Below are 17,770 nucleotides of genomic sequence, written 5' to 3'. Positions count from 1 at the left end.
GATTATTCATAAGCAAGATAAAACGGATTTTTTAAAAATTATAAATGGTTGGGAACAAAAGAAAAAAAAATGCAAATAAATCACAAAAAATAATCAGGGGTCTTGCGGGTAGTATCTGGTTCGACTTGACGAGGAGCTGGATCGAACTGGAGGAAGTTCTGGTCCATGTTCTCTCCTATCTCTAGAATAGCTGCCATGTTTCCACACCGGTAGCAATAGTTTGGTGCACTAAACACCGTCACAACATTCTTGTCCTGTTACAGAAGAGAGTTCAATGATTCAATCCATAGTTATGAAAAAAAGAGAGACAGGACAACTGAGATGAACATACACATACCTGACACCAGTTAAAACCTTCCATGACAAGCTGATGAGCTCTTGATATGAGACTGAGTCCATTGTTGTGATTGAACTGAGTTGCGATGTCTTGTCCAAATGTATAACCAGCACCTCGTGGAGATATTCCCCACCCACATCGATCGTCAGGGTCAGACCATAGTAAATCACACATTGGTCCTTCATGTGGAACCTAAAGATCATCACACCATACATAAGAGTCAAAAACATGACCAATAAGATCTTCTTTTGCTCTTTCAGAATATAACTCTTCTAATCCGAAAAGAGAAGGTGTAATACCTCCTGTATACGATCCAAGCTTCGGATATTATCAAGGGTATCCAGAGAAGGTGAAAGCCCTCCATGCAAACAGAAAACCTGTAATTGATTTAAAAAAAAAAAGAGTGATTAAGTCAAAAAGTGTAGTTAAAGAATATGTCACAAACATAAAGTGGAAAGAAGAGCTCAAACCTGACTCTCTATGAGGGCAGTAAGAGGAAGATAATCGAAAAGATCTGTGAAAAACTTCCAAACATTTGCGTTTCCGTACTTCCTCAAGCATTCATCATAGAAACCATACCTGTAACAGACAAGCAAAGTAAGAATCACACAGGGTAATATGCTTTTTTAGTATTAGTCAGAAGTAACAGAAGCTTACACTTGAGTAATCTGCCGACTCTCGTGATTCCCTCGCAAGATTGTAATCCTATCTCTGTATCGGACTTTAAGAGCCACCAATAGAGAAACCGTTTCTACTGAATAGTAGCCACGGTCTGCAAATAAAAAAAGTGATTTGTTAAAAACCAAATGATAACTATATAGCACAATAATAATAACTAAGGCTACTCACCACAAGCAAACAATTGAATGGTAAGACAGAAAGATAACCAAGTAAGCTTAATGAGGCTAAAAGGCTATTATAGAAAAATCAAATCTCAATGTAATGAAACGAACAGCGCATAGAATCCAATCCATAATCTGTTCTTCAACTCCCCTAAACTGTTAAAAAGAATGTTCATTCCCATTACACAACACACAAAGCAACTAACTTTGGACATTAAAAGATGCAAACTTTTACATAAGATTCACAAACAAGAATCCTTAATCTGTACTTCAACTCCTCCTAAAGAGACCAAACTGTCAAAAACATGTTCATTCCCATTACACAACACACAAAGCAACTCACACTTTAAACATTAAAAGATGCTAACTTTACGTAAGATTCACCGCTAATCTGTACTTCAATTCTCTCTAACGTCACAAAAACAGAATAAAAAGAATGTTCATTCCCATTACACAACACACAAAGCAACTCACTTTACATAACATTCACCAACCCAAAAACATAGATCTCAAAAAAAAAAAAAAAAAATACAGAGAAAGAGGACAGACCTACATAGTCTCCCATGAAGAGGTAGTTAGTATCCGGAGGATTACCACCGATTCGAAAGAGCTCGATAAGGTCATAGAACTGTCCGTGGATATCGCCACAAACAGTAACAGGACATTTCACGGGCTGAACGTTCCATTCCTCAACAAGGATGGCCCTCGATTGATCGCAGAGCGTCTTCACATCGGCCTCTGATAACGGTTTACACTCCATCAGCTGGGAGATCTGACGGTCTAGATCTCCGTTCGGCGGCATCGCGAGACCGCCACCGATCCTTTAACTTATACGGCGGGTGGTGGATGAAGAGGATGATCAATCGCCAGAGAGATCAAATCTCTGGTCTTTTTTGGCCTGAGAGATGGAAAATGGAATTTTCTTTGGAGTTTTGTGACGGAAAGAAAAGAAGAAAATGAAAGAGGAACACTTGCTGCTGCGACCCGAGACGGGAACTAAACAGATGTAATAACCCGGTTAAGGTTCCGGTTTAGTTTTTAATTTTGATTTTGAGGGAATATATAGACGTACTGGTTTGGTTGGTTTGGTTTGTTCGATTTGGTCTACTAATAAGTTGGTGAAAAATGAGAACTTGTCAACAAAAGACACACATAATTGGTCTCTACTAGAAACAAACAGATGTCGTGAACCCGGTTAAAGTTCCGGTTCAGTTTTTTATTTTGATTTTGAGAGCAAATGTAAAAGTACTATTGTTTGGTTGGTTCTATTTGTTGGTTTTAGGTTTGGTCTATTATGTTGGTGAAATGAGAACTTGTCAACGGAAAAAAAAAAAGAGGATTGGTCGTCTAATGGTAGTCTGCAAGGCCGTCAGATATTTCATGATATGGGTTTTTTATGTGGAAATGGGCCTGGAGAAGGTTAAAGGAAGTTGGAGCTAAAATTAAAATAAAAAAAGGGGGCATTCGGAGAATTGAACTCCGGACCTCTCGCACCCTAAGCGAGAATCATACCACTAGACCAAATGCCCATCGTTGTTCATTTAATCGATGAAATCATAATGATAGTTAAGATGATTTATTTTGTAACTTTTGTTATATTCATTGGTTATGGTCAGTATTAAGATGATAATCTTTGAATCTATATAACAAACTCATTGGTTGGCTTAGGATTCGTATGTATAGCAGTGCAATGATTTCTGAGTCTGTATCTTAACTAAAAGCCAAATTAATAGCCGTAGACAGAAGTTCAAATTAAAATCCATTCTCTTTTTTTTTTTTTTATAATTCCTGATCATTGGGATGATTTGGATATGCATTGTGTTTGTTTTATTGACTTAAACATTGTTTTAATTCTTGTTACAAGTGTAAGTGTTGACGTTCTTACTGCCTTCCTGGTGAAGGCTCTCTGGCTCTTAGAGATTATGCTAAGGCTTGTTGGTAGAGTGGGATCATCATATGGCTCATGATTAGCTAAGCCACTTTTTTTGTGTGTTTGCGTTTGGAGCAGCCAGTTTTGGCCCTTGTGTGCACAGTTTTATTAATAATCTATGGTCTGTTTAGGGAAGTTGCCGACGTCGAGGACTCGTAGTTTCTTCCTTCAACAACTTTTTTTTTGAATGATTAAAAGATTATTGATTCAAAATCCGTACATCTCCTATGACGAAGCTCAACCCATGTTAAATCCTTTTTATTTAGGAGAGTAGAACACTCCTAACGGAAATAAAACTTATACCATTTAGATTCATATTAGGTGATCCAAGAGTTTTAAACATAATGCTAACGATGTTCAACAAATATATCATCTCATGTTTATTAGTCTCTATATGAAGATTATATAATTCCAATTAAATATATATACATGTAGATTTGGTCGTATATATAGTTACACATAGTTTAGCAATTAGTTAATAACTTAACCACAATTTCCTCAACAAGATATAAAGTATATTATTGTACCATTGGAGTTTTGAAACACAAACATCAGCCTCCAAGGTTTTTGCGGATACTAGCAACATATCCTTCCTGGTCATTGATATGGTAAAGCCTCTTCAAAACGTCTTGTGGAATCTGAAGTTTTGAATCCAAAGAGACCATAGACACAAACTGTGTCCCAGGATTCTGACTAGTCAGCCCAGAGACAGCTAAAGCCGAGCTCACTGTATTGATGTTATACAGAAAATGTATCAATCCTTTGGGAAACATGAATGTCTCACCCGGATGAAGCTCCTGGGTAAAGACCCGACCCGACGTGTCCACGAACCCGACCAGAAGCACACCGTCTAGGCAGACCGTCACTTCGGAGGCGCGTGCGTGTACGTGCGGTGGGACGACCCCGGAGGCGCCAAAGTCAAGCCTGCCCATCGTTAGGCCCATTGTGTTGAGACCCGGGAGGTTGGTGGTTGTAGTGAGAGTGACGTTGGTCATAAACGGGTTGGCCCCGGTATTTCCGGGTTTGGATAACGCGGAGGTTGTGAAGTCGTAGACGGTGACTTTTGTTGGATCTTTGCATAGATTTCCGTTGAGGAAGATGTGTTGGTGAGGTGAAAGAGGAGGAGATACGCAGTAGTCCTGGAGCGGGTCCGGGTCGGAGCTGACCCGACGACCCATCAGAAGTATGAACGCTAATATTAAGTTTATAAGCATAGGATTAGTTCTTATTGTTGGGTTTTACATTTAGAGATGAGTTTTAGGGGGTGAGTAAGTGAGTGTATAAATGATAAATTTGAGAAAATGATGTTTAATAACATGCAGTTAAACTATATATCTTCTTGTTTTTATATATCTTCTGCTCTTTTTAATTGTTTGACATATGATATTTGTTTATTAGTTGTATCCTTGAAGACGCAAGAAAAGTGTGGTCAATTTCATTTTGGTGCGGCAAAATTTTTGTTTAAGCAAAAGCTATTGGTGAAGTTTTGTTAGCCGTTAAGCAAAGAAAACGAGAACGAGAACTCTCCTCCATCCAATGAATCTTATCAACAACAACATTGCTATCGTTTTGTCACATCAATCGGATTTTAGATTTGCGTATTCCTGTTTCTGTATCAGTTTCTATACAAACTGAATACTAATAACCTCGATCATATGTGGAAAAAAAACTAGGATTCGTAGCACTAAGTGATTATCTAATGAATATTCCATCCCACCTTATAGAGTTCAATAATGTTAGCAGTCAAATGGAGGTTTTTTGCTAGCACTTTTATTCAAGATATTAATGAATGTGCTTGTCAGTCAATGTTTTAAAAAATAAATAATATATTGGTTATTCGTGATTAGCATGCATTTTAAAAAATCTTGCTAATCGAATTATGAATCAAAATGAGTTTCTCATTATGATTTGAAAAAGAGTGACACTAATACAAATGCCTTTTCGGTCCATACTAAACAGAAGAAAATGTTTTGTGACGGTCTTGCAATATTGAACCCAAAAGAAAAACGAGATAACAACAAAACTAATATTATGGTTCGTCACCCAGTTAATGAAAATATTGAAGATCTAAACTATATACATGATACTTATCATCTTACATGAACAATAGCAAATAACAACGTAGAACTTTTTCTTTGAATAGAAACGTAGACGAGACTTTTTAGAAAGAAAGAAAAACGCAGAGGAGACTAGCTAGTTTAACGAGATATGATCTCCTCTGTGCGGATAAAATTTTAAATTAATTTTTCCTTATAACAAAATTTCGATAAAACATTGTAAATGCAGCGAATAGTGTTGGAGCAAATAATAGTAGCCGTTAAGTATTTGAAGTTGTCTTTGTGTCATGTTTGATTCAGTCTTTGATCGTGTCAATAAGATCCGAGTATCTCGGTAGTAGTTGGTCCTAGTGGTCTTAGTTGTCAGTTTGTTTCAGCTTTTGTAGAAACGACTTGTTCTCTTTGTAAGGCGTTATATATGGCCATCTTTTTATTGAATAAGATCAGAGTTTACAAGTCATTTACAGAGCAATAGAGATTACAAATTGGTATCAGAGCTCTGTTCTCGACAATCAAAGCCGCAGCTTTCTAAACTCAAGAGTAAGAAGAGATGGAAGAAGAGAAGATGAAGGTGCCCCAGTTTGATGGACATTGGGACCATTGGAGTGAGGTCATGGATAATTTCTTTCGAGCCAGAGGATTGTGGAGCCTGATTGAAAACAGGCTAGAGGAACCAACAACCACCACGATTCTCACCACGGAGCAGAGGACACAACTCGACAACGCCAAGATGAATGACCACAAGGTCAAACATTACCTCTATCAAGCCATTGATAGGGTCACATTCGAGCAAATCCTCAACCGAAGCACTTCCAAGATCATATGGGAGTCAATGAAGGGAAAGTTTGGAGGAAATGCCCGAGTGAAGAAGTCCTTGCTACAGAAGCTCAGGAGAGACTTCGAGCTACTGGAGATGAAGGATGATGAAAAAGTGGAAGAGTATTTCACTAGAGTCTTAGCCGTCACCAACCAAATGAGAAGTAATGGAGAGGTGTTGGAAGACACGAAGGTGGTTGAGAAGATCCTGAGAACCTTGAGCGAAAGGTTCATGTATGTTGTTGTCTCCATTGAAGAATCAAAGGAGATTGAAAGAATCTCAGTGGATGAGCTTCAAGCTTCATTGGTGGTCCATGAACAGAAGTTCAAGAAAACAGAGAAGGGAGAAGATCAAGTGCTGAATGTCACCCATGGAAGAGGAACCGGAACCCGAGGGAGAGGTTTCAATGGAAGAGGTCGTGGCCGTGGCCGTGGAAGAACACCTTTCAATAAAAGCACTGTGGAATGCTACAAATGCCATCGTTTGGGTCACTTCCAAAACGAGTGTCCTAAGTGGGCAGAGGAAGCCAACTATGTAGAAGAAGATGAGGATATGCTGCTGATGGCATATACTGAGGAAGAAGAGATCAATGAGGAGAACGTTTATCAAGTGCTGATGACTCACTCGGGAAAACAAGATGCAGTGAAGAAGAAGGTGTGGTTCTTAGACTCTGGTTGCTCAAATCACATGAGTGGGGATCAAGACGTGTTCTCATCCATGGACACAAAGTTCAAGCACTCTGTCAAGTTGGGAAACAACATGAAGATGGAGGTTGTTGGGAAAGGGAACGTGAAACTGGTACTAAACAACAAAGCTTACATCATCACAGATGTGTACTACGTACCGGAGCTCAAAAACAACCTGATAAGTCTTGGACAGCTGCAAGAAAAGAAGGTCACCATCATCATTCAACACGGAGCCTGCAAGATATATCATGAAGAGAAGGGCCTAATTACAGAGAGCAGAATGAGTGTGAACAGAATGTTCGTGCTGATCGATCAAACAGATGAAGCCGAGAGAGGAAAGCAACAATGTCTTCTCACAACTACAGAGGACATGTCACGACTCTGGCACGAGCGTTATGGTCATCTCAGTCATCGAGGGATGAAGACTCTACAGAGTAAAGGGATGGTACGTGGTCTTCCTGACTTTGATGCTCAGAACTTTACATGTTCAGATTGCTTGGTGGGAAAGCGACCGAGGAAACCAATACCTAAGAAAAGCACATGGCGGGCTAAGGAGGTACTGGAGCTGATCCACTCTGACATATGCGGGCCAATCAATCCCATCACCACTGGTGGCAAGAGATACATCCTATGCTTCATTGATGATTGCAGCAGAGAGGCTTGGGCGTATCTGTTGAAAGAGAAGTCAGAAGCATTCGCTCAGTTCAAAATATTCAGAAAGAAAGTTGAAACTGAGAGTGGGAAGATCATGAAGTGCTTAAGGTCCGATAGGGGAGGGGAGTACACTTCACGAGAGTTCTCAGAATTCTGCAAGGAACATGGGATTCGAAGACAATTGACCACAACCTACACCCCTCAACAGAATGGGATCGCAGAGAGAAAGAATCAAACCGTGATGAACATGGTTAGGTCTCTTCTATCCACCAAGAAGGTACCAAAGAATTTTTGGGCAGAAGCTGTCATCTGGACATTCTACATCCTCAATAGGTGTCCAACTGTCTCGGTGAAGAACATCACACCGCAGGAAGCTTGGAATGGAGTTAAGCCAATTGTGGAGCATTTGAGAGTTTGGGGAAGCATTGTTCACGTGCACATCTCAGATGAGAAACGAAGTAAGCTAGACGATAAGAGCATGACATGTGTTCTGTTTGGCTTCTCTGAAGAATCAAAAGGGTACAGGATGTACAACCCCAAGACAAAGAAGATTGTGGTGAGCAGAGACGTGGTGTTCGAGGAAGACAAAAGATGGGACTGGGAAGAAGAAGAAGAACACACTGAAACCGTACTCACCTGGAATGATGACGATCTAAGCTGGGAAGAAAGTGATGAAGAAGGAAGCGAAGGTGAAAACGAAGCCGAGGTACCACAAGCAGATGCTGAGCCAGAGCCACCTATGGAGCAGCTAAATGATCCGGTTGTGGGGATCAGGGAGGGAAGAGGAAGAAGACCTCCACGATATCTGAGTGATTATGTCACTGACTTTGGAGAAATAAACGAAGAGGAAGAAGAGCTGGTTAACATGATGGAGCTGTCTTCTTCTGTTAACATGATGGAGCTGTCTTCTTCTGATCCCACAACCTATGAAGAAGCAGAGAACAGTCTGAAATGGAGAGAGGCAATGGATGATGAGATGGCTTCTATCGAGAAGAATCAGACCTGGAAGCTAACAAAGCTACCAAGTGAAGCGAAGTGCATTGGTGTCAAATGGATCTACAAAACTAAGTTGAATGAGAATGGAGACGTAAGCAAATACAAGGCGCGACTGGTGGCCAAGGGTTACTCTCAAGAGCAAGGGCTTGACTACACTGAAGTTTACGCACCAGTTGCTAGAATGGACACCATTCGAACTATCCTAGCCACAGCTGCACAGAGAGCTTGGGACGTCTATCAGTTAGACGTAAAGTCTGCCTTTCTGCACGGGGTCCTCGCTGAAGACGTCTATGTTCAACAACCTAAAGGCTATGAGGTAATAGGACAAGAAGACAAGGTCTACAAGCTCCACAAGGCATTGTATGGCCTAAAGCAGGCTCCAAGGGCGTGGTTCAGTCGGATTGAGGAATACTTCAGTAAGGAAGGGTTCATGAAGTCTCAAAACGAAGAAACCTTGTTTCTTAAGGTTGATCGTGGTAATATCTTGATTGTCAGTGTGTATGTGGATGATATTATTTACACAGGAGATGACATGAAGATGATGGAAGATTTCAAGAACTCAATGCAAAAGGAGTTTGATATGAGTGATTTGGGGAAGATGAGATACTTCTTGGGGATTGAAGTGTTGCAGACTTCAAGCGGCATTCATATCTCTCAAACAAAGTATGCGCTTGAAGTTCTGAGACGCTTTGAAATGGAGAGCTGCAACGCAGTGTACAATCCAATGGTACCCGGGGAGAAGCTCAACATGGATGAAGAGGGAGAACGAGTTGACGCAACCTACTACAAGCAAATCATCGGCAGTCTTATGTATCTGACAACAACAAGACCAGACTTGCAATTCTCTGTAAGTCTCTTAAGTCGCTTCATGTCAAGTCCCACCACGTTACATGTTCAAGCAGCCAAGAAGGTGTTGAGGTATCTGAAGGGGACTATTGACTTTGGGATTTGGTACAAGAGAGGAGGCGGTGGAGAACTGTTAGTTTACACTGACAGTGATTTTGCAGGAGATGTTGATACTAGGAAGAGCACTTCAGGATATGTCTTTCTCATGGACAATGCAGCAGTAGCATGGCTATCCAAGAAGCAACCAATTGTGACACTATCCACTACCGAAGCTGAGTATGTTGCTGCTTCTGTATGTGCCTGTCAAGCCGTGTGGTTCAGAAGAATGATGCAAGAGTTGGGACATGAAGCAACAGAAGGTACCACGATATTGTGTGATAACACATCGACAATCAAGCTATCAAAGAATCAGGTCTTTCATGGGAGGTGCAAACACATTGGAGTTCGCTTTCACTTTCTTCGTGAGCTGGTGAACAATGGAGAGATAAGCTTGAAGCATTGCGGATCACAGGAGCAGGTTGCTGACATATTTACAAAACCATTGAGGCGTGAAGTATTTGAGAAGCTGAGGAGTAAGCTCGGAATTTGCTCTGTTTCGAGTAAGCTAAGTCTTGTGGACCAAGCTTAGTTTAGGGAGGGTTTGTTGGAGCAAATAATAGTAGCCGTTAAGTATTTGAAGTTGTCTTTGTGTCATGTTTGATTCAGTCTTTGATCGTGTCAATAAGATTTGAGTATCTCGGTAGTAGTTGGTCCTAGTGGTCTTAGTTGTCGGTTTGTTTCAGCTTTTGTAGAAACTACTTGTTCTCTTTGTAAGGCGTTATATATGGCTATCTTTTTATTGAATAAGATCAGAGTTTACAAGTCATTTACAGAGCAATAGAGATTACAAATAGCTCAGCCATCTGACAAAAGTAAAATCTACATGTCAAGACTCAAGAGTAAAGCATAAAAACGTGAAAAGACACATGCAGCAGCGATCGGGACACTACAGTAGCCAAAGATGACAAAAGAGAAAAGATACAGATCCATTCCCCACATGAAGGGCCAGCCAAAACGAACCCAATGGTTCTTTTTTTGTTAATTTAGCAATTTTTAAAGAATGCCAAACGTGAGGAGTATCCTTTGGGTATGATTTTGTTGTCGACAATTATTAATGCTTTTGTTGGTATATATACATTGCACCTACAAGCTACAAAAGTGAATTCATCCTTCGAATGTGGTTGGCTCTGTCATTAACAGTACAAAAGAGGTTATAATATGATCCTTCATGTTAAGTTGAAAATAACATTTTTCAAAAAAAAAAAAAAGCTGAAAATAACTTTTACCAAAAAAAAGTTGAAAATAATACTTCTATTCGACACTCAATTTTTCTTGTTGGAGCACACTATTTCACACAAATTTTTAAAACATGTTAAAAATAAAACATAATGAATAATTGGTTTGAGTATCCAAAATAATGGAAACTCTATGCTAAAGCAAGAGTTTTAGCACAACATCTAGGCCTGAGACTTTTATCCGAGATCCGGATTCGATCCGAGATTCAATCCGAAAATCCGGATATCCGAATGGGCCGAATCCGGATTCGGATAGTAAAATGTTGGATCTGTCAAAGCCGGATCCGGATCCGAATATCTTAATTTTTAAGTCCGGATATTCGGATCCGTAAGTTTTATTAATAAATATTTCAAAATAGTAATATCTATATATAAAAATTAATTTTATTTAATATATTATTTTTATAATAGTATATATAAATTTTATGTAAATTGTGTAATATTATACATAGAAATAATTAAAGACATTATATATATTTTTATTTTTTAATCATTGTTAATATTTTATATATATTAATATTATTTTTTATTTATTTTAAGGATCCAAATCTGGATCCGGATATCCGCCGGATATTACAATTTTTAGAAGGATATCCGACACCTGGATATCCGAGAACCCCGGACCCGGATATCCGAGAAATCCGGATCCAGATACCTTAAAATTGTCCGGATATCCGATCCGTCTCAAGCCTAACAACATCTAAGAATTAAAGAAAATAAGAAAATGTCAAAACCATGAGAGAGAATAGAAATGGAATCTGACTGCAGAACTTCTGACACGTAACTTCACATGGTTACTTGTCAAGTTACAATTGGTTTTTCTTGCTAAAAAGAAAAAAAAATTATCAAATAAAAACATATTAAAATAATAATACTTGTTGGTTTAGATATTCATTTTTGGTATGGTAGTATGGTACCAAGGTTGCTCTAAGATATCTTAAATGGACTTTTTCATTTTGAAATATCCATAATTAAATATTATCCGTTTACATACTTACATTTCTACATGTAGTAGGAATCACATGTCGAAGACTCTCCGATGGAAGTGTTCCTAGTAAGTATCCACAATAACTTGGGGGGAAATAAGGAATAATATCTTTGTTCAGTGGTTGATATTTTTGAAAAGAGCTCTCATACGCTGTTAATTTGGATTACTAGCTAAAAGAATCATACGTCAACCTAAGATGTACGGTGCTTTGGCGGGCTTCGTCACCCACACCTTCTATACACCTGAGTTTGGCATGTGATCCCAATGCTCAGTAGATCGAGTAGGGTCCATTAAACAGTACATTTAGATTATTTCCAGTAACCATAGAATTATAAATGGACAATACAGCATCCACGTGAATATCTATCTAGTTACTCGGATCCAAATGTTGCTGTAAAAACACATTCTACCGTCAAAAAAGCACTGAAGTGAGTGCCAGAGACAGCGGATCTATAAAGACTGTTTATGGAGATATATGCCCTAAAGGAAGGGAACAGGAGTTGCCCAATTCCAGCTTTACTATTTATTTTCTCCATTTTCTAAGAGCAGATTTCTTGCTTGCTCTTTACACGACTACACATGCATGATATCAATGATGCATATCCGCTTCTTCTTTTTTTTTTCTTTTTTTTTTCATATCCGCTTCTTTGTAGTATATATTAATAGTAATATTGACTTACTGTGGTTTGTTTTTTCTTAGTTAAGCTGTATTAAACTTTTCATAAAAGAATATGCGTGTGTTAATAAATCAACAAGTGACTATTATAGGTTTTATTTCAAGAAAAGAACTGATAAACTGTTTAAGCTCTCAAATCTCGACAATATATATATATATATATATGTGTATCGGATTCAGACGTTATTCATTAGTTGTTTGGTGTATTTGGAAGAAAAACATGAGCTCTTTGATTCTTGCATTTTCATATCTAGCGAAGTTATTTATGATAGATATTTGACACTTGAAATGCATGTTCGAGTTTTATCATAATAAACTTATCTGAATGTATTTACAAATTACTATATGAGTAGATATTACGAAGGGTTTTTCTCTTCCTCAATTTAAACCCGAGAACATCTTCAATGTATTACTCCATTTTGGTTATTTTTTACTCCAAAATGGAGTTAAGTTTTACTCCAATGTATTATTTCATTTTTCACTCCAAAATAGAATATTCCTAATTTATTATATTTTATATTTATTTAAAAATTAGTAATATCACCTTTCATTTATACTATTTGCAAAACAATCCATTTTCAGATTGTAACAATTATATTAAATAAAATATAAACCACAATTAAATTTTTATTATATAAATAAAATTACTCGGTAAGGTTTAAAAAGAAAACATCTATTACATTAAAAATTACATTACATAGATTAAACACAATAATACATCAACTTAAATTATTCATTAGAATTAGTATAATTTTCTTACAAATGATCAACTAATGCATTTCAAAGTAAAAAATGAGCTTCTTTATCTTTGATTTTTTATATGTATGATCTGTTATATTTTATATTATATATATTTTGTTGCATAAAAAGTTCATTAGATGGCTATATATATAATTAAGAAATATTAACAATAAATTTTATAACATATAGTAAAATAATATTATTATACTTATTTATAACAATTTTATTGAAAACGAAAATATTTAAATGTGGAGGACCATTTTATAAATAAAAAAGTTTAACCCCATTTTCGAGTAATGAGTTGGTTTACTCCATATTTAGAGTAATCATGTCATTTTACTACAAAATGGAGTTTGAAGTGAGGTAGGAGTAGCCCTGGGACGGATCCGGATATCCGGGAAATTTAGGGTATATGGATCCGGATATCCGGGAAATTTAGGGTATCCGGATCCGGATTCGTGGTTTCTGGATATCCGAGTTTCGGATATCCGTCTCGATATCCTATTATCCGCGGATATCCGGATCCGGATCTGTCAAAATAATTAAAAATAATTTTTTTAACAAAAATACTATTTTTTAATATAATACATAAATTAAATATTTATAAATATATTTATATATGTTTATAATATTGTAAAATCTAAAATATAATATTATAAGATTAATTCATGTGTAAATATTAATATATCAAATATAAATATTAATAAAATTTAAAAATTTAATGTATTTTAAAAATATGGATCCGGATCCGGATATCCAGACCTAAAAATTAAGAAATCCGGATTCGGATTCGGTTTGAACGAATCCAAGATTTTATTATCCGGATTCGGATCCGGACACCCCGAATATCCTATTTTCAGAGCGGATCTGGAGCGAATGTCGGATAATAAGTTTGAGGTCTAGGCAGGAGATGTTCTAGGAATTCTAAACCATAACTTTGTTCATTGATAATTAAAATTATTATAAGAAATTAAGCTTTTTAGAAACCGAAAAGCCCACGTGGAGCGAGATTAAAGGACATCTATAATCTGACGGCGTCAAGTCAACGTGCACTTAAAGCACCGTCGAAGGTAAAAGAAGTTAACGGAGATAAATATTACACGGATGAACTAAAAAAACAAACTTTATTAATCTAATCCAGAGGACTTCTCATCTTCTGCCGTCGAGCCGGCGATTCCTCCGGCGCCGACGAAGACTCCGGAGACGATGTCAACACATCATCATCTTCATCGTCTATTGGAGATGAGAGTGGCGAGGAAGAGATTTCCAGGGGAGACAACGGCGGAGAAGAGTCCGACGATTCAGGCGAGATAGTCAACGGCGGAGAAGAGTCCGACGAAACAGGCGAAATAGTAAACGGTGACGGCGGAGGAGGAAGCGAGGTGTTGACGGGAACAGAATCTTCCGGAAGCTTCCGTTTGTTTGCGTTGGAAAGTTTAACGTCTCTGGTTAAATAGCTTCTCAGGCGCTTCACGTCGGCGAGTTTCACCGGTTTTAGTAAGAAGTCCTCCGCACCTTCCTCAAGACATCTGCCGGGATCAGTTTAGCGTTTTTTTTTATCAATCAACAGTTTCTCAAAAACCCAACAAAAAAAATGTTTGCAAATTTATTACAAAACCCACCTATAGATTCTGGTTAAGACATTCTCTGACGACATTATTACAACCGGAACTTGTCGGAAACTGGACGATTCCTGTTTCAGATTACCGAAAATACCACATTGGTCCGAAAGGATTCGAAAATAAATTGTAACTTTTTTTTGGTCAAAAATAAATTGTAATTATAATCTGTAAAATAGTGGGAAAGTTCAGACCTTGATCTTTTTGAGGAGCTCGTAGCCAGTCATTCCAGGCATACAGTAATCGGTGATGATCAGATCAACTTTCAATCTCTAAGAATCAGTAACAAAAAATAAAACTAAAATCAACATTTTTCATTTTGCTAAAATCAAATTTTGATCACTAATCCTATAAAAATATCTTCAAGTTCCAAGACTTAGAGCACCCGCAACGCGGGTTCGTGATGAATCCTAAGCGCGATAACTTAGGTAAAAGCAATTAAAAAAATAATTTTAAAATGTCGTAACCGAAGGATTGATCCTAAACTAAGGGGTTTAAGGATCAAATCCTTAATCACGTGGCAAGGCGGGAGTGGTCGTGGTAGGGGTTGTGTTTCGTATGTGGAAAAAAACATTCATTCTCTTTCTCCGTCTCGAAAAAAAAACTCTCCCGAAGGCGAAAGGCGATTCAGAGATCGTGAAACGGTGAAGGTAAATCGCGTGCTCTTAACTCAATATTTTTGGATTAGGTGTTGATGCATGTTGATTAGTCAGTTCTAGGGTTCTATCGTGTGGTAAAAATCGATTTTAGGTTTCAAATCGAATTGGGGATTTTTTTCGATTTACGGTTTTCGTCTAGGTTTGTTATTTTCTGCATCTCGAATCGGTTCTTTGTTGTTTGAGAGTTCTATCGTATGGTTTTAATAGATATAGGGTTTGAAATTGAGTTGGGATTGACTTCTGGATTGATTTACGTTCCGTGAAGAGTTATAAATAATTTTACGGTTCGAGATTGATTTGTAAATCGATTACGGGTTCAGGATAGTCGAAACCATTTGTGTTAAGCTATCCTTATAGCTAATTATGAATCTGATAACATGATTTTCCTTGCAGGTTTTGAAATGGAGGAAGAACTTCGCGATAAGAAAGCACAAAAAGAGTACTACAACATGATCGATTTTGTTGCAAATGCGCAACAGGGGATTCCCAAAATTTGCCCCTGTGGATCAATCACGAAAGAAACCGTTGATGAAGATGATACGTACGACTACCTCCCGGGAAAAAGATACTTTATCTGCAAAGACTTTGAGGTATGTACTGTAATTAATCTGGTTATTTTTATGGTTCATATTCTGACAAATGTTTATCTTTTTTTGCAGAATGATGGGCTGCATTTCAGGCAACCATGGGTTACGGCTATTCATGAAGAAGTTGAGAGGCTCAAAGAACGGTATCACGAGCAGGCGAAGCTTCTGAGAGAGTGCCAGGCAGTTAAGGTGAGTGATGAGTGATCTGTTATGTCTTTAGGACTTTACTTATATGTGGGTAGGACTATAGTTCTGTAATAACTGTATGATGTATGTTCAGGACGAGGTGAGAATGCTGCAGGACGAGGTGAGAATGCTGCTTATGCGTGTGGCTGAACTCGAGAGAGCCCTGTGAGGTTAGTGGATTAAATTATCCTTCATCTCTGCCTCGTGTGAAATTAGTAGGAGTTTGCAAATAATATCCATACTGCTTCATTAAATCTCGCTTTCAAACGAAAACTTCATTAACTCACTCTCTAGCTGTTATGATAGGACAGTTTCCTACTAGGATTAAATAGAGTTGAACTAAAGATCCCCATTTAATCTTCTGCGTTTCTACAAGAGAAACACAGAGTGAAATCCGAAAATGGAAAACTCCACTTGCTTTGTAAACCTTTTAGCTAGCCAAGGGTGTGTTGAGCTTGACTCATCGGAACCCCTTTGCTTTAACAGCCAATGTTCCGATGAGTCTACTGTCAAAGAGAGGAAGAAATGGACACCAAAGGAGGATATAATCCTCATTGGTGCTTGGCTCAACACCAGCAAAGACCCTATAGTCGGGAATGAACAAAAAGCTGGTAAGTTCTGGCAGAGGATTGTACAGTACTACAACTGCAGTCCTCAGCTGGTTGGGACAATCCCAAGAGAACTTGGGCAATGCAAGCAAAGATGGGCTAGGATCAATGATTTGGTGTGTAAATTTTCGGGCTGCTACGAGATGGCATTGAGGGAGCAGAGGAGCGGGCAAAATGACAACGATGTGATGAAGGCTGCTTTGGATATCTTCTACAATGACCACGGCAGTAAGTTCAACTTGGAACATGCGTGGAGGGAGCTTCGACATGATGTGAAATGGTGTTCCACCTATCTCGAGAAGGAGAGCGGTCGGGAGAAGCGCAAAGCAGTTGCTTCTGATGCTCAAGGGTCATTCGCGGAGCCAGAAGAAAGACCCATAGGAGTTAAGGCAGCTAAGGCTGGTAGCAAGAAGAAGAAAGGTGGAAAAGAAGAAGAATTGGAAAAGATAGAAGGACTGTTGGCGCTCAAAAAACAAATCTCTAGACAGAATGTGCTAGAGAGTTTACTTGCAAAGACTGAGCCACTAGATGACATGGAATTAGCTCTGAAAATGAAACTTATGTCTGAAATGATGTGATGATTGTTAGCTCTAACTTTAGTACACATTTGCTGTTCGTTTCACTATGTTTAATCATCTCATTTTCTCTATTTCAGGTGATGTACAAGACCATGTGCCTGACGAAGACAAAAGCTGCTGTCTCTTCCTTATGTATTCACGGGATGCTTGTTTTTTTCTCTTATTTTTCCATGTGAACCTAGTCACGGGTACTTTGTCTGTTTATTAGCTTTGTATTTATAAGTCTGGTTGTAGACTCGGCGAAGAGCTATCTCATTTGCTCTTCTTGTACTAAAAACTTGTTATGATGAAATTTTAATTTCGAGTATCTGCGTTTCATCAACCCTTCCCTTCATATTTGTATGCTCACGGCAGGTATGGTCACTGGTTTGTGTTGCCAGTATGATAGTAGAGTTTTGTGTTGCTTCTCAAAATACCAATTCAAATCTTTAGTAGGCTTCAATCCACCATCGAATATTTGATATTGTATAAGGTTGATACAATGATTGATTGACAACCTAGAATTAGATGATTCTGATATATAAGGTTGATATAATGGTCCAACTATTCGTACGCACAACTATGGTTTTGGTTTTAACAAACTTTCTTTTGTAGATTTAAGAAAGGATAGTGAAATATGGGAGATGAAG

At 38.1% G+C, this 17,770-nt stretch overlaps 4 protein-coding genes and 1 non-coding gene across 9 annotated transcripts in view; 1 reads left to right on the top strand and 4 right to left on the bottom strand.

The window, feature by feature from the left end:
* Positions 1–2: 2 nt before the first annotated feature.
* LOC106311754 (serine/threonine-protein phosphatase PP2A-2 catalytic subunit-like) lies at positions 3–2,150 on the bottom strand. The gene is made up of 6 exons (XM_013749027.1): positions 1,729–2,150; positions 995–1,109; positions 808–916; positions 637–714; positions 338–529; positions 3–254 (listed from the first exon to the last, which is right to left on the bottom strand). Exons 1-6 carry the CDS (start codon positions 1,979–1,981, stop codon positions 81–83), a joined length of 921 nt encoding a protein of 306 aa, XP_013604481.1. The 5' UTR covers positions 1,982–2,150; the 3' UTR covers positions 3–80.
* Positions 2,151–2,636: 486 nt separating this feature from the next.
* On the bottom strand, positions 2,637–2,708 carry TRNAP-AGG. The gene has a single exon. It is a non-coding gene; the product is annotated as a tRNA-Pro (tRNA).
* A 796-nt stretch (positions 2,709–3,504) lies between these two features.
* LOC106310330 (germin-like protein subfamily 1 member 1) lies at positions 3,505–4,445 on the bottom strand. Its single transcript, XM_013747563.1, has one exon. The coding sequence runs from the start codon at positions 4,321–4,323 to the stop codon at positions 3,661–3,663; it is 663 nt and encodes a 220-aa protein (XP_013603017.1). The 5' UTR covers positions 4,324–4,445; the 3' UTR covers positions 3,505–3,660.
* Positions 4,446–13,876: 9,431 nt separating this feature from the next.
* LOC106307761 (two-component response regulator ARR4-like) overlaps positions 13,877–17,770 on the bottom strand; it is a 5,181-nt gene continuing 1,287 nt past the window's right edge. Inside the window, exons 3-5 of the mRNA XM_013744805.1 lie at positions 14,718–14,795; positions 14,527–14,597; positions 13,877–14,433 (exon numbers count right to left, since the gene is read on the bottom strand). Of these exons, the coding sequence (XP_013600259.1) occupies positions 14,037–14,433; positions 14,527–14,597; positions 14,718–14,795 (546 nt within the window). The 3' untranslated portion in view covers positions 13,877–14,036. The remainder of the gene's footprint in view (positions 14,434–14,526; positions 14,598–14,717; positions 14,796–17,770) is intronic.
* LOC106307762 (glutathione S-transferase T3-like) lies at positions 14,806–17,330 on the top strand. Of its 5 annotated transcripts, none has more exons than XM_013744809.1 (4): positions 14,806–15,772; positions 15,842–15,958; positions 16,050–16,125; positions 17,219–17,330. In XM_013744809.1, exons 1-3 carry the CDS (start codon positions 15,560–15,562, stop codon positions 16,122–16,124), a joined length of 405 nt encoding a protein of 134 aa, XP_013600263.1. In that variant the 5' UTR covers positions 14,806–15,559; the 3' UTR covers position 16,125; positions 17,219–17,330. The 5 variants fall into 4 exon arrangements, with proteins under 5 accessions (XP_013600263.1, XP_013600264.1, XP_013600261.1 ...); XM_013744810.1 differs by having other exon boundaries at positions 14,806–15,173; positions 15,576–15,772; positions 16,050–17,322; XM_013744806.1 differs by having other exon boundaries at positions 16,050–17,322.

Source organism: Brassica oleracea, chromosome C8, assembly GCF_000695525.1.
Source record: "Brassica oleracea var. oleracea cultivar TO1000 chromosome C8, BOL, whole genome shotgun sequence".
In the NCBI taxonomy this organism is placed as follows: domain Eukaryota; kingdom Viridiplantae; phylum Streptophyta; class Magnoliopsida; order Brassicales; family Brassicaceae; genus Brassica; species Brassica oleracea.
The sequence above is the reverse complement of the archived record's forward strand: the minus strand, read 5'-3'. Positions and strand labels throughout refer to the sequence as shown.

What these genes read in the sequence shown, in the direction of transcription:
- LOC106311754 (XM_013749027.1), bottom strand. Translation starts at nt 1,981, where the DNA reads ATGCCGCCGAACGGAGATCTAGACCGTCAGATCTCCCAGCTGATGGAG. An exon ending in AGTCGGCAGATTACTCAAGT is followed by an intron (nt 917 to 994) that starts GTAAGCTTCTGT and finishes TGTCTGTTACAG; the next exon opens with GTATGGTTTCTATGATGAAT. An exon ending in AAGGTTTTAACTGGTGTCAG is followed by an intron (nt 255 to 337) that starts GTATGTGTATGT and finishes CTTCTGTAACAG; the next exon opens with GACAAGAATGTTGTGACGGT.
- LOC106310330 (XM_013747563.1), bottom strand. Translation starts at nt 4,323, where the DNA reads ATGCTTATAAACTTAATATTAGCGTTCATACTTCTGATGGGTCGTCGG.
- LOC106307762 (XM_013744807.1), top strand. Translation starts at nt 16,356, where the DNA reads ATGGAAAACTCCACTTGCTTTGTAAACCTTTTAGCTAGCCAAGGGTGT.